General features: G+C 35.5%; 2 protein-coding genes across 2 annotated transcripts; both read left to right on the forward strand.

Annotated features, from left to right (window-relative positions):
* The first annotated feature begins 1,000 nt into the window (after positions 1 to 1,000).
* LOC120347820 (ADP-ribosylation factor-like protein 6) lies at positions 1,001 to 5,272 on the forward strand. Its single transcript, XM_039417924.2, has 2 exons — positions 1,001 to 1,264; positions 2,743 to 5,272. Exons 1-2 carry the CDS (start codon positions 1,046 to 1,048, stop codon positions 3,136 to 3,138), a joined length of 615 nt encoding a protein of 204 aa, XP_039273858.1. The 5' UTR covers positions 1,001 to 1,045; the 3' UTR covers positions 3,139 to 5,272.
* Positions 5,273 to 8,065: 2,793 nt separating this feature from the next.
* Positions 8,066 to 11,992, forward strand: LOC120347908 (uncharacterized). Its single transcript, XM_078117988.1, has 3 exons — positions 8,066 to 8,672; positions 9,319 to 9,521; positions 10,042 to 11,992. Exons 1-3 carry the CDS (start codon positions 8,635 to 8,637, stop codon positions 11,073 to 11,075), a joined length of 1,275 nt encoding a protein of 424 aa, XP_077974114.1. The 5' UTR covers positions 8,066 to 8,634; the 3' UTR covers positions 11,076 to 11,992.
* Positions 11,993 to 14,539: the final 2,547 nt, after the last annotated feature.

Genomic DNA, 14,539 nt, shown 5'->3' on the forward strand with positions numbered 1-14,539 from the left:
CACATTACGTGAAGTCAGACAACCCTATATTCCCAGATTAATACTGTAGGTCATTATAAGCTAAATTTAATTCTCCGCGTTGAAATTTGAGTTGAACTTGACATGAATTCAAAATGAAAATATAAGCTGGAATTCATTTCCCACGAACCGCGCGCGATCTACAGACGACTGGCCCCGCGAGGAGTGGAATAACAAGGGTGTTTGTTATCGTCTTTGCCACGGTGATTCTGGTTCATTATGTTTGGACCGTACCACACAAAAGCGGATAGTTTCAATATAAACGAACCTTCTGAGTAAACAAAACAATTCCGCTTTATTGAATCAAATCGACTTGGGAAGTATTGTTCTGGAGAAAGTTGACGTAGTTCTTTTGTCAGTTAAAAGAATTTATATACCCGTTATAACGTTTGTAAAGGTATGGCTAACTTTGCTTGCTAAATATGTACCGAAATCAAGAAAAGGCCTGAAATTGAGAATTAAGATCACATAGTCAGAAGTAATTAATTACAGTTTTGCGAGCAACGCCGTTCGTTCGAAAGCGAAATTTCACGGCTTCACAAGTGGGTACCAACAGAACTATGTAAGATAAATTTGAGCACGATGTGAGGTCGTGTTACTGGCATAGTTCGCTATGTTTAAACATTTCATATTCATGTACCTTGCTACTATGGGAGGAAACTTTATTTTGAGAATTGCTGGTAGCTGGTAAAAATTGTCAGTCAGTTTTGAGGTACCTATTGGAAACCCACATGCAATTCTCATGCGCAGTTGATAACGATATGAATTTAATTAACTACCCTCAATGCATAAGTTTTTCAAGTGGTGTTTTTGGGTTTTGGGAGTGAAAGTGAGCAAACAAATTAAGCACAGATGCAAATGCCTGACGCTAACAAAGGCCCATTTGCTTGAAGAGCAAATTAGCTATGTTTGAGTTTATATTTGCAAATGAGTTTGAATATTGTTATTTACTAATTGTTTTTATTGTTATGTTTTCAAGAATAAACTATGTCTAAAATCGAATAATCATTTACTCGAGCAAAACAACATGGGATTTTGGGGTTCTCTATCTAAATGGCTAGCCGGCAAGAAACGCGAGGCAAGAATTTTGTGTGTCGGACTGGACAACAGCGGAAAATCAACAATATTAGACAAGTTTAAACCCAAGAAAGACCAGCGAATGGATACCGCTGCGACGCTTGGATTTTCGGTCGAAAAATTCAAATTTTCCAACATCACATTTACAGCATTTGATATGTCTGGACAAGTAAACGACTTTATTATGATTCGATACAAACAGCTTTTTGAATATTGATGTAATTCGAGAATTGAGTTTATTGGATAGGACCAGTGTTACGAATTTAGCAATAGGGACACAAGTAATTTGTTTCTAGAACAAAGTGCAATGTTCAAACAAATACGCAATGTGATCGGAATGTTTTCCAATGAATTAAAAAAGCGCTAAATATATTTTAGCTTATTCCTCGGCTCCGTAGCACTCAGTAAAATAAAATAAAAGTAATAGCCTTGTAGCTACTTTTCGCTACAGTAGCCCATTTCAAGTACATACTGAAAGTTTGTGATCAATTGATCCGGTAGTTGCAAAAAGAAGCTATTTTTTCAAAGCAACAGTTTTGCAAAATGATCCATACGTCCATTACGTATCCAATAAACATTATTTATGACATACATCGTAATTTGCGACCTTTGTTAGATCCTCTTTGGTTAAACAAGAATATCTTCAGATTTATCATACACTCGACCAAAATTCGGATTATGGAATCCATCATCACAGAGCAAACTTTGCTTGCTCAACTTTAGGTTCATTTGAACCCAAATCCTACGAATGCCATTTAATTGAGAATGAGTTTAAACACATTATACTTAAATTTTATACGCTAGTATTGATCTAAAAGTCGCCTCGTGTTGAATTCATATCCAAATTAAATATACATTATTGATGGAGATGTTGCTGTATAAAATGCGATCTAGCCTTTTAGCTATATAAATACGGTGTTCGATGCACAAATAAATTTTGCAATGTAAATAACACATTTTCAAATTAAAATCCTGCATTAGAGCGTAGCAACAAATACCATTATTACCTGCCACTCCGAGGCAGTGATATCTGTAAGATGTCGACGTCCTCACGTTTATGTGAAAAATGACCATTCATAAATATGACGATGAGATAAGTAAATTTATACGACCAGAAATAGAAGCACTTTTAAAACTACCGTGCGAATAATCATAAATACGCCAGTTAAATATTGAAAACCAATCTTCGAATTTACAGGTGTACACACAGAGTTTTATAGCTAACCGCAATATGACACGTACAAAACTAGTTTTGGTGGACATTGAATGAATAAGTAAATGATGAAGACAGCTTAATTATGAACTTATTCATGACAGCCGGCGACTAAACTACGACTGCTAGCTGCTACATTTTTCTTCGTTTACCAGTTTATAGTATGTTTCACAATTTGTGATATTTGCACGAACAACCGTCATTGGTGCCGTATCTTTTCGTATATATATACTGAAAATGATTGCTTTTTGATTCTCTATTCATACTGATTTGAAATTATTTGAGCAATCTTTTCCGTCAGCCAAGCAGAACAAACATAAATACCGATGAAAATGTAAATAGTTCTAATTGTATATTGTGTAACATTGAACAAATCTAAAAATCAACGTTCACAATTAATAACTAATTAATGCAGACGTATTTGTTTGACGCAGGGTCGATATCGGAATCTATGGGAAAAGTACTACTCAAAGTGTGATGCAATCATCTTCGTTCTCGACAGTTCTGATCGCTTGAGAATACCAGTAGCTAAAGAAGAACTTAATGAACTACTCAAACATCCTTCGATTGCGGGAAAACCTAATCTACCAATATTGTTCTATGCCAACAAATGTGACATCAGAAATTCAATGCCAGCGCCGAAATGCGCACAACTTTTAGGCCTCAACAAAGGGTCATGGGAAGGAAATGACTTGGATAATGAAAGTCCTGATTTTAGACCTTGGTATATTTGTGCATCAAATGCTCAGACTGGCGAAGGTTTAAATGAAGGAATCAAGTGGATTTCAGAAAAATTAGTATCCCCTGGCAAGGTCAATCGCCTGGTTTAGTAATGTTTATATCAGAAAATAAACATTGAATTACCAAAGCCATAAGTTTCAATCTTTTATATAAAAGCATCGTAATGATCATTACAATATTTATGTCAATATTAAACGAATCTAGGATTATGATTATTATTTGAGTATATATAAATAAAATATTGATCCTATTTATTAAATAAACTAATGCAGTGAACGAATGTGATAATATGAATTTAAAATGTAAATGAACACGTTTTAATATATTCTTGTGACGTTTTGATTATTTGTGAACATACAAAATTGTGCGCTCGCGTAGTATGTGAACCAAGATGGCGGACACCGGAACATAGTATGTATACCAGGTTAGAGTTAGGCCATAATTTCATTCCAATTTCCTTATTTTAGTTCTATTACAAGTTTGGAGAATAGCCAAGTGACTCCCGTAGTATTTGTACCTGAAATTATGGCCTAACCCTAACCTGGTACACATACTACGTTCCGGTGTACGCCATCTTGGTTCACATACTTCGGGAGTATCCAAAATTGTGTCCCAGTTCAATTATCTTCTAGAACTTAATGAGGTTTTTGTCTCAGCGACACAGCTATTTTACCATTAAAAATATTTATTTTTTTTACTTCGGTTCTAATATCGTGATCAATTCTGTACTAATACAGGTCGGGGTGCTACCTACTAAAAAATGCAATGCATACCCGCATGCTTTTGCACCAACCAATATTTGCACCCACTGACATCTGCACTCATAGATTCTAGCACCCGCATATAGATTACACCCGCGGACATTTGCACCCATGGACTTTGCAGTTTGCACCCACGAACATTTGCACCCCTGTACATTTGAACCCACGAACATTTGTACCTTGGACATTTGCACCAACGGAAATTTGCACCTGCAGATTGCACCCGCGAAAATTTGCACCTACCTACGTTTGCACCCACGGACATTCGCATTCACGTACATTTGCACCCATGGAAATTTGTACCCGTGACGTTTTCACGCATATGCATTCGCCCCAAGAACACCTGCTGTACCCGTGGATATTTGCACCTGTATAAATTTGCATCCACAGTCGTGCTAGCTCGCGATGTCGCGAATAACAGTGTTTCAGAAAAACTATAACCAACTACAAATATATATTCGAAATAAAGACGGATTACAAATTTTAAGCTGACACAGCAAACGAAAACCGATCGTAGATGGATTAATTCAGTGTAAACGCCAGTGTAAAACCAACTGTACGAGACAAGAGAGACGTGCTTTGAGAAAGAGTAATAGATAACAGAAATCAGATAGCGAGACACGAGCGAAAGCAGAATTTGTACGGAACAGGTTGTTTACAGCACTTTCCTACTTTTTGTATTGTTGGGTCAGAATGGTGTCTATACCGATGCGGATTGTTTTCCGCCGGTTTCGGGTTTTTGCTCGACCTGAGTTGATGTATGGAAATCCAAATTTATCGCGTTCGGGTTTGCAATAAGTTCGTCTTCATTACCATTCATAACATTAAGGAGTCGTCCGTATTTCGACGCGAATGTCAATGAAACCTTTTTTACTTCAACGACTGGTATACATGGGTGTAAACTGCAAATGTTTGAGGGTGCGAAATTCTATGGTTGCAAATGTCTATGAATGCAAATGGCCATCGATGCAAATATTCGTGAGTGCAAATGTTCATGGGTGTATATGTATGCGGGTGCAATTTTACGTGGGTGCTAATGACTGCGGGTGCAAATGTACGTGGGTGCAAATGTCCGCGGCCCAAATGTTCGCGGGTGCAAATGTACGTGGGTGCAAATGTACATGTCACTATGCTGTGTTTGTTGAGCAATTGAATTGCTCATTCCAAAAAGGCCACGTAATGGCACAATTTCTAAAATAGGCCAAATTGAATACAAAGTAACAGACCAGAGTAAACGTAGCAACAAATAAAAGTAGCCTAATATTCTTTATGTATTATGTATTTGACTTGCAACCAATTATTTAAATATGAGATTGAATTGTGCATAAACACTCTGAACTTTGCTCATATTTATGTGAAGTATTCTTTCAAACCATAAATGATACAAATACATTCATATTTCTTCAATATATTTACTATTCTTTCCTTGCTCACACAAATCACAAAAACGGGGGGATTGTGAGACGACCGAGGACCTGAATAACCAAAAGACGTTTGAACTCAAAAGTTAAGGCCAGTTCAATTCTCTCAAAGTCACATACTTATTAACAGTTGCGATGGTGCATTTGTACTTCTATGTGGCAAATATAATAAAACCCAATATAAATACTTAGCAGCGGATTTTAGCAAATATACTGTGGTGGTAGATATAGTTTTGCTTCCGGTTCATATATTGGCGTAAATGCATAAAAAATTATGTTATACTAATCGTGGATGCAATTCGGACTGAATTCATTGTGGAGTCGACGATAACCAAGTTCGAAATTTAGGCTCTATCCGATCCAGTTACAAAATCTCAAAACAATTAACCATTGGAGTTCAAAAAACTAAAATGAATTGATTAACGGCAAGGAAGCGGCAATTTTCGAATTTTTGGAAAGTCCAATTCAACTAGATATTATTTTTTTAGATATTTACTATGTTTCATTCTGTTGAAGACACGTAAATAACGCACACACTTCTTTTAAATTTCAATTACATCAACTCTTTACTAGACAAATAACAACCATTATTCTGTGTTTTCTCATTGTATACAGTACTTCGTAACAAAATTATTTTATGGAAGTACGCAGACGCAAAAGTTGTTTGATTTTGATCCACTAAGTTGACATTCGAAAGTGAAAGTTCTTGTTCAAATTTGTCCCTCTTGAAAATTATCCCACGTTCACCATGTTCGTTTTTCATAAAATAAAAGATAATCAAAACAAATATATAGTTGATGGTAGAATTTGATAAAATAAAATTTTGCTTTAAAAATTATTCTACTTGAAGATGACGGTTCCGCATTTGAAAACCTGGCATCAAGAAATGTAGTTTTTTCGCGCAGGTAAAAAACACCGTTGTGTGATAAAATCTACCTACGTGTCACTTAAGCGCAGCCAAAGGGCATTCTACGAATTGTCAAATACAGTATCGCTTCTCAAAGACTTGTTTACTTGTTGCGCTTGACAGGTTCATGACTTCGGCCCTATTTACCTCATGAGTCATATTTTTTACACGTGGATCGTCGATTGACGATTGTTGTGGCACGTAAGAGATAGTTATCAATTGAATGGAATTTGTACTGCCTTTGAAAGTAAGGTAGGATGCAGAATCAAAGAATGGGGTTATGAACGACAAATTCTTTTATAAAATTATATGTGAATATTTGCATATACTATTATGTCAACAACATACTATTATGAAAAACGCCCTTTATATTTTAAATTAAGAAAAAATTGAATGCTCATAATTAAAATAGTTTACACAGTGGTGGGGTCCGGAGTTCGCATAAGTTCGAGCGAACTCATTCTTGGAATTTCGTGATGTACAGCAAACGCTAATAAACACATTGGCGCATAGTATGAGGAAGAAACTGTTGGAACGAATGTTCGAATTCCGTTAGGAATGGTCTTGAACGGCCAGGACCACCAGCACAGGCATAATCTAAGTGACTGGAATGAAACAATGTATACCGCCAAATAACTCATCCAACATAACCTGGTAACCGTGGCTGAAAACCTACCAGGGTGATAAGTTTTAAAGCGGGGAGGCGAGCATTCGAAAATCCACGCGATATCACTTTTTACTAGGAACCGTGAACTTGTAATCTGTTCAAGCTGAATATTATGGATATTGAGTAAATTTCTATTTTTGAAAACTATAATCGAAACGAATTCACACGAGAGTGCATTTCTTAGTTTTTTGTTCTGGCGTATCCTATAATCGGTGACAATTATTGTCGTCGATTGTGTACTGCATTTCTGCTTCCCTGACGTTAACTTAGCCGCACTTAACACATTGCCGCGGGGTTAAGACGTGTAAGCGGAATTACTTGCGTTCAAATATAAATATGTCCGGTCACATTTACTTTAACGGCCTCCATGTAACTAGAATGAAAGTGTATTTCCAGTTACTCTAAACAAGGTATTGTTGTTTATTGGGTCATTAGTAATCGATTCAGTGGCTTAACTTATGTAACTAAGTATATGACTCAAACATTGAAATTTCTGAAAGATACAAAAGTGTTGTTGCACGTCCTATAGATTTTCATATATAAATTTATGGAACCATGAGTAAAAGCTAGTATGCTAAACAATTGGGATAGTATATAACACCCACTGTGCGAGATAGCCGCATCCCACTGATAGCTGTGTCCCAGCAGCCAAGCTGTAAAAAATCTCTCCCAATGCTCCGTCACAATTTTAAGCTTCAGCCAATGTTTAATATCAATATAAGCTTTGCCTGAAACAAATCATAGTGCGGTCGAATATTCCGACTTTCGTTGCAGTCGGTATCTGTTGGAATGGGGCATTCTATCAGGGTGTTGTGGCTAAAGTGTTACGACGCCTTTGTCGCGTTGGCTAAATAGGTTTTAAAAATTTGACTCTATCCGGAACATTGTGATCAAGACTGCGGTAATATGAAACCGGGATCGTTGTTATTCTTTTCCTTAAAAGTGTTACATTCAGAAGATTAATTTTAGTATCCGCATGATTCAGCGCAGCCTTTTCTATCTTGGAGTCGCTCCTCCGAGAATAAATAAATATGAACTGACGTGTACGGTTTCTGTTTTAAAAGAATAATTAAAGCACGGTACAGGTCACGTTAACCAATAAAAACGCTACAAGATACACGATCAGTATTGCGGTTTCAAAGAAACACGACCCTAAGGGCAAATCCAAGACTTGTAAACGTAAATTCGTTAGACCTTTTATGTAAAGTATGTGGAAAAGACACATCGTATTCCAGTCAGCATAAGCTACGAGATGAATCTTACGGCGTAGTAACATCGGAGTGTTACGACAACTATCATAAATAATATTGAGTCAGTAAACCTTATCAGCTTGCCCATCACGCGTAGCGGGATAGAATTACTTGCGCCTTCAAGTCATAGTTCTCTGGCGGCATGTTTGTCAATTTTGCGTTAGGGTATTTAATATCAAACGGTAACGATTGAAATCATTTTTTATTTTAGTAATGACTATATCTAACCATTAGTTATTAATTTGATGCTATGTCTCGCTATCAATTTACCAAAAATGTAAAACGTGTAGTGATAACGAGGCAAGAAACAGCACCAGGCATTTTCTGAGGCTAGTAGACATAGTGACATAAATAAATTGTTGCTTACGCGAACGTAAAAGATATCTAAATATAAATTTTCAAATACAAACATCTGAAATGGGGAATAACTTCTTCCAAAGTATTATTGAGATGCTTTTTATTTAAAAAAAATAAAATAATGCATTATCTGATTTTAAGCAATACATAAAGGCAGATAGACCTAGAGGCGAGAGTGCACAAGTGCGAAGATGTAAAGCATGCCGAATATGCTACTACAACATGATACACTTTGGGAGAACAGAAATATCTTCTAGCATGTAAGTAACTACACATTGTTGTTTTGATTTGGAACAATACTGTTTCATATTATGGTACAGGAGCAGAAATAACGAGAAATTGTATCCGTAAAAACACAATTTAACCCGGGATCTCGGAACTTCTTATTCCCGGTGCAAACTTGAAGTACATGGTGTTAACATGTTTCTAAACCTTTTCTATTTCAATACCTTATATCTCTTAATTTTAAATTTTTTTAATTGGCTTTGTTTCTCACGTTTAAAAATGCTCTCTTTTTCAACGGTAATGAGGCACTGAGATGAAAATAAAATTTGTGTCTTATGTTGCGTGAACATGTTTCTCAAGGAGTCCATTGATAATATGAAAGAAAGATTAACGGATGAAACTGAAATATATGCGAAAAATATGTATTGATTTGTGAAGTCCTGATATTAATTTTCACAAGTATAAATAGGCTATAGTTTATTCAACTGCTTCAGGGAAAGCAACAATATTTTTTTTGTTTTTTGTTTTTAAGGTAGATATTGTTCCAGCTCCTGTAGTCAAGATCAATTTCGGATATAGATTTACTGTCATGCATTATTGAAATATGTTATGCTTAAAAGTTTCATTTACGCAAACATTTTTAGCTATGTAGTATTAGCATTTTTATATATATTTTAAAAGGGATGCCGAAAACGCGAACACATCCGAAACAGACGTAAAAGAATTCAGAAAGAAGTTGAGAAATCGTCAGTCTGCACAAAGAGCACGCGATCGTCAAAAAGCTCGTCTGAGATGGCTAGAAAGGGAACTTGCAATATTAACGGTCAAAAACCAAGCACTCCAGGCCGAAAATGTCGCTCTTAGAAACCTCATCGATAATGACAGTAAGTAAATAAATATTTTCATCTCTGAAAGAAAAAGTTAAAAAATGGAAGATGAAAAAATTTGTTCATCAGTCACATATCATTAGCCACATTCTGCCTAAATATTTTCGGTTAATCGTACATTCCAAGTTAGCCATTCCTACAAAACGGGACTGCCCAAATATGAGCAACGTTGTTCAATATTAATGACAATTCGGTTAGAGATTACGGGAGATTTGACATCAAAGTCTCGAATAAAATCCTGGCCGATATTAATTGAAATCAGCAAAATGGTGTCTATGGCGTAACGATTTATGAACGATCATTACCAATCTGCCGGGCTCAAAGAAAAGAATTAAAAGTTAGAACGCCTTCTTCAGTACGACCGACCTTCGTGTTATTACGGACAAAAACTACTAAAGGTTGGCAAGTTGAACCTTAAGGGCTCGAAAAAACGATTCGGGAATCTTATAAATTAGTAATTTCTTAGTTGAGTCTACTTTATAGAAATTATTTTTGATTAATTCCCCTTTTAATTAAGAGCCGCAACCTAGGATACAAGAACCAATTAGAAGGAAAGATACGCTACCAATTAAAAAGCGCGTCCAGGCGCAATCTGCAGGCGGCAAATCATTCAATCCAGACGTTGACAACATTCAATCCAGTCCTCGTAAAAGGCCGAACAGCGACTTCGTTCCGGGAAGAATACAAGGAAAGTTGAAAATCATCAACTCAGAAACTGACAAGCCTTTTACAGTCGTCGACAGGGTTGCTGTTATATCCCCCGTCTTGCGGAATGAAAGCTGTGAATCGGATCGTCCAAGTCAACCAGCATTTATTTCTCCAGATCCAACTGAAGGATTAAAAGTATCTACGAGGCATAATCAGAATATCAACCAGCCGAGTAAAGACGGGCAGCACTTGAAAAATCACCTTGCAACCAATTTTGTTGCCGATAGTGTTAAATCAGATCAAGATATGAGACCAATAAATTACTCGTCTGCTAAAAAAGATCTTGCATTTCCAAATGGTTTTGATGACTATGCCCAACTATTCAATAGCAATGCAATGTTCAATTTTCAACAGAAATCAAATTTTGCCCCGCCGAATTACGACGGACTCATCCCGGCCTTGTATTCGCCAGTGTATCCACCAGGACTCCCTCTGGTTAACTTTCTTCCAAATGCTGCGATGACCACGGCAGCCATGAGTAACAACACGGACGAGGTTTGTGAAAAAGCATCGGAGGTGCAGAAAACAATCAAGCTGCTCCGCGAAGCAAACGCCATTTCTGATTTCGTACACAAGCAGAAAACAAGTTTTTGTCCAGAGATGTTATCGGCGATCTACCCATCGGGATTCGCCTCTGCGAGGATACCAATACCAAGTCCGAATTTATTGTCCTCTCTTGTGTTACCTCCTGGTGCTTCTATACTAGGAGAGAAACTGCGCACGGAAGGGATTTCATCAAAGGAAAACAGCAATCAAGCGAAGGCAAGTTTGATTCGACAAAAGATGAATAGCTTTGAAAGCGATTGTAGCAGCCGACTATCAACTGAATCCGACTTCCCGTAGATATGTCACGTTCTAGTGAATATTAGAAATTGAATCTTCATTTTAGCTATATTGCAATGCGACCAGAAATCATGCCGATGCTTATGTTCTTTATCGTTCGAAATGTTTGGTATACTATTTTTAATAGACATCTCGATACCTTCTTACAATGCCAAACAAAGTTTATGCCAAACAGAAGAGAGCCAGGCTCAAATATAAACCCACGAAGACAATACGAAGTAGTATCGTATAAATATTCTACAGTACCGGTAGTCTGGCCACCAGATCATTGAGATTTGTTCACGGAACCACGATGAGCAATTTCTAATTTTGATGAACTCAACACACAAAACTTTGAAGTGAAAACGAATCCCATAGAGTTCACAGTTATTTTTGAAATAAATAAAAGTAATGGCCTTCTGGCAGCGGAAAATTTCAAAGCGATGGATCCAGTAGTTGAAAGGAAAAGCACAACATGATAACAAAACGATCCATAAGTCCATTTCGTGTCCAAGAAGCAAACATTTATTTTTTGTTTAATATAACAAATAAACTCACGACACGCACAAGAATATTTTCTTACATGCACCGTGTACCGACCCGCAACAGTGTTATCATTGTACAAAATTTTTAATCATTATATATACGTTATTATTTTGGTGTAAGCAATTATAGTGTTATATATGCTTTTTGATATTTGATTGTCATTTTTGTGTTATTACCAAAGTTGTGTTCAATCAAGTAATTTATCGAGAAACAGTGTTATTTTCGATTTTTCAATTCATTTTATTGATGTTTTTTCAAAAGAGATTCGGATTTCTAGCAAAACGTTTTTTTGTTATCAATGCTGAAATGAGGTAATTGACATTCTACCTTCACAATGTATTGGAAAATTTTTGTCGAATAAAACTTACCTATTTGAACAGGTAAGAGTACAATGAGCCTGTGTTGAGACAAAATTAGTTAGCTTTGTCCAGAAATTTCTCTGATGTTGTAGTCCCAATATAAAGTACAGGTTATCGGCCAATTTCTTATAGTCTGAGTCTAACCGAAAAGCGGAGAATCCATTTGAAAAATACATCGTTGGAATCCAAATTTGAAACATTAGTCTTCCTCCAAAAATTCATATTTTAAAAACGTTTTGCTAGGAAATTGAAGACTCTTTATGTTCTCTCAGTATTCATTACACAAGTGCATTATCAGTTTTGGCCATTTTATGTGTTTTATATATTTTCTCATTTTCTCAACTACAAAATGTCTCAACAGTGTTTTCAGTATACACTAACACCCTTTATTCTATTTCAATTTTGACTGAAGCAACCATTAACAGTAAGTTCTTATATACTATATAAACTCACGAACATTGCTAAAAAAGAGTGAATGTTTTACAAATTGTGTCAACTGTAATAATTTGTCCGCTTCAAAACTTGGTAGCCTAATATTTTTTCAAACACGTGTGAAACTTTCAATGAGTGTACCAGAATCTATTTTACTGTGAAATCGTAGTATAAGATAGATCTGTTGTTAAATTATTGTGCGATATGAATCCAATATCATCACAAGAACCATATCATTATTAAACTAAAATTATTCGTAATTCATGTAAATTCGGCAGCATTTAGTTTATTCAATTTTAAGTGATTTTTTTCTCAACTTCTTTACTGGGTTGGTATGCTTATATACATAGGCATTCTCAGGAAAATGGGAAACGTGCATTACTTTTTTTCACTTTCATATTATTTTATCCAGCAGAAAATTCTAGACTTTGTACAATTGTCCTTGAAGTGACATTATAATTTTTGTTTTTATCTTTATATTTTCTTTAAATGAATAAGATAAACTTGCATTATCATCGCCGCCATTGTGTAAATAGGAATGAAATGTTGATAAATAATTTTCTCATATTTTGCATTTTCGATAGTTTCGATTATTCAAAAATTTGGCATAACTGAATTATGACAGTGGTTTATCATTTTCAGATTATTCTTTTTTTGTCTTATATACAACTTCTAGTATAATTCCGTTCAAAACTTTGAAATGACTAGGAATAATTGGAATTTTTACTTTATTTCTTTTATGAGCTGTCCACGCTGTTTGCATTATATTTTCCAGTTTTATTTGTAAAATATGTCAAACGATAAAATTTAGGAACATGTAAAGATTGCTATAATCACAGAACGGTGTTTTGTGTGTACGATCTTCTCAGGAATGCTTTCCGAGACATAAAGTCGATTCAAAACAGTTTACAAGAACAAGTGATCCGGTTGTAATATTATGGTATAATTCTACAACGTAAGATACCCAATTATTCGGTTCAAAACTGTCAATAAGTAAATATTTGGGGAGAACTTCTTCCTATTCTTACTTGTATAAATAGTCAGTTTTCTTAATTTGGCACGTGCGTTGTGAAAATCAACCACGTAATTTGTGTATGCTTCGTATATCCGTAGTGTTTACGGATATACGACCAACACTTCACTTTGATTCGTTTTTTGCCTCCGGCTCTGATTTGTCAATCATGAGTAGTGGGATTAGGTGTGACAAAGAAAATTATTAAATTAGTTGAAAAGAAGCATAGAGAAATTGCACCAAACACGTACTTCTTACGTAGAACACTGGTGTAAACATATCTTGTCTAGCAAAATGCTATTAATTTTGTTTGTCAGATATATTTAGCAACAAAGAGAAAGTTTCATAACATAAAATACTTTTTTCTGAAATGAGTCGCATATTTGGCCCATAATTGTAAACACAACACTGCAAAACAACATTAATTTCACAACTGTCAACTGGGTGTTTCATAACTGTCAAATAAGTGAAGTAATGAAGGAACTGTGGTAAAACCGCAGAGCCATACTATAAACATAGGAAAAATGCGTTGACGTACCGACAGATTTAAATAAATAAATATACAAACAAATAAGAGAGCTATTCTCAAATATAAGGAAAATAATTTCCAATGACTAACCACACTAACACGGTATATCAAGCGATTTACACTGGCGTCCGTTAATTAAGATAAAACAACATTTTTTGGTGGAATATCGGGTACCATAAGAATCAGAATAAATTTGAAGAAAATGGAATAGTATTATGCAATCTTCTACCGTACTGAAAATTAAAAATCGATTGATCAATTAGTTAAAGAGAATATTTTTGCCTCACAACAATACCACCCACCTCAGCAACAAGACAAACAACAACAATTCAGGAAAATTATTCATACTGAAAACGATACACTTTGTGTGCAATAACAGTAACACGGGCTGTTTCATATTGGATGTCTAAAAGGAGATATCCATCTGATGCAGTGGTTTGCAACTTTTTTGGTAGAGCGGAACCCTATTAAAGCATTACAGAGGTTCGAGAAACCCCTGTGAATTCTCTTATGCAAAAATCATCATTTGAATAATAAAATAGAACTAAATTACTCATTTATATATAAAAACAAGCCTAATGCTGGCAAAAAATGATCTTTTAATAGT

This window comes from Styela clava, chromosome 11, assembly GCF_964204865.1.
Source record: "Styela clava chromosome 11, kaStyClav1.hap1.2, whole genome shotgun sequence".
NCBI lineage: Eukaryota > Metazoa > Chordata > Ascidiacea > Stolidobranchia > Styelidae > Styela > Styela clava.

Excerpts from the sequence above, each read along its gene's own strand:
- LOC120347820 (XM_039417924.2), top strand. The coding sequence starts at position 1,046 with ATGGGATTTTGGGGTTCTCTATCTAAATGGCTAGCCGGCAAGAAACGC. Across the intron at positions 1,265-2,742 it reads CATTTGATATGTCTGGACAA|GGTCGATATCGGAATCTATG; the intron begins GTAAACGACTTT and ends TGTTTGACGCAG.
- LOC120347908 (XM_078117988.1), top strand. The coding sequence starts at position 8,635 with ATGATACACTTTGGGAGAACAGAAATATCTTCTAGCAT. Across the intron at positions 8,673-9,318 it reads ACAGAAATATCTTCTAGCAT|GGATGCCGAAAACGCGAACA; the intron begins GTAAGTAACTAC and ends ATATTTTAAAAG. Across the intron at positions 9,522-10,041 it reads AAACCTCATCGATAATGACA|AGCCGCAACCTAGGATACAA; the intron begins GTAAGTAAATAA and ends CTTTTAATTAAG.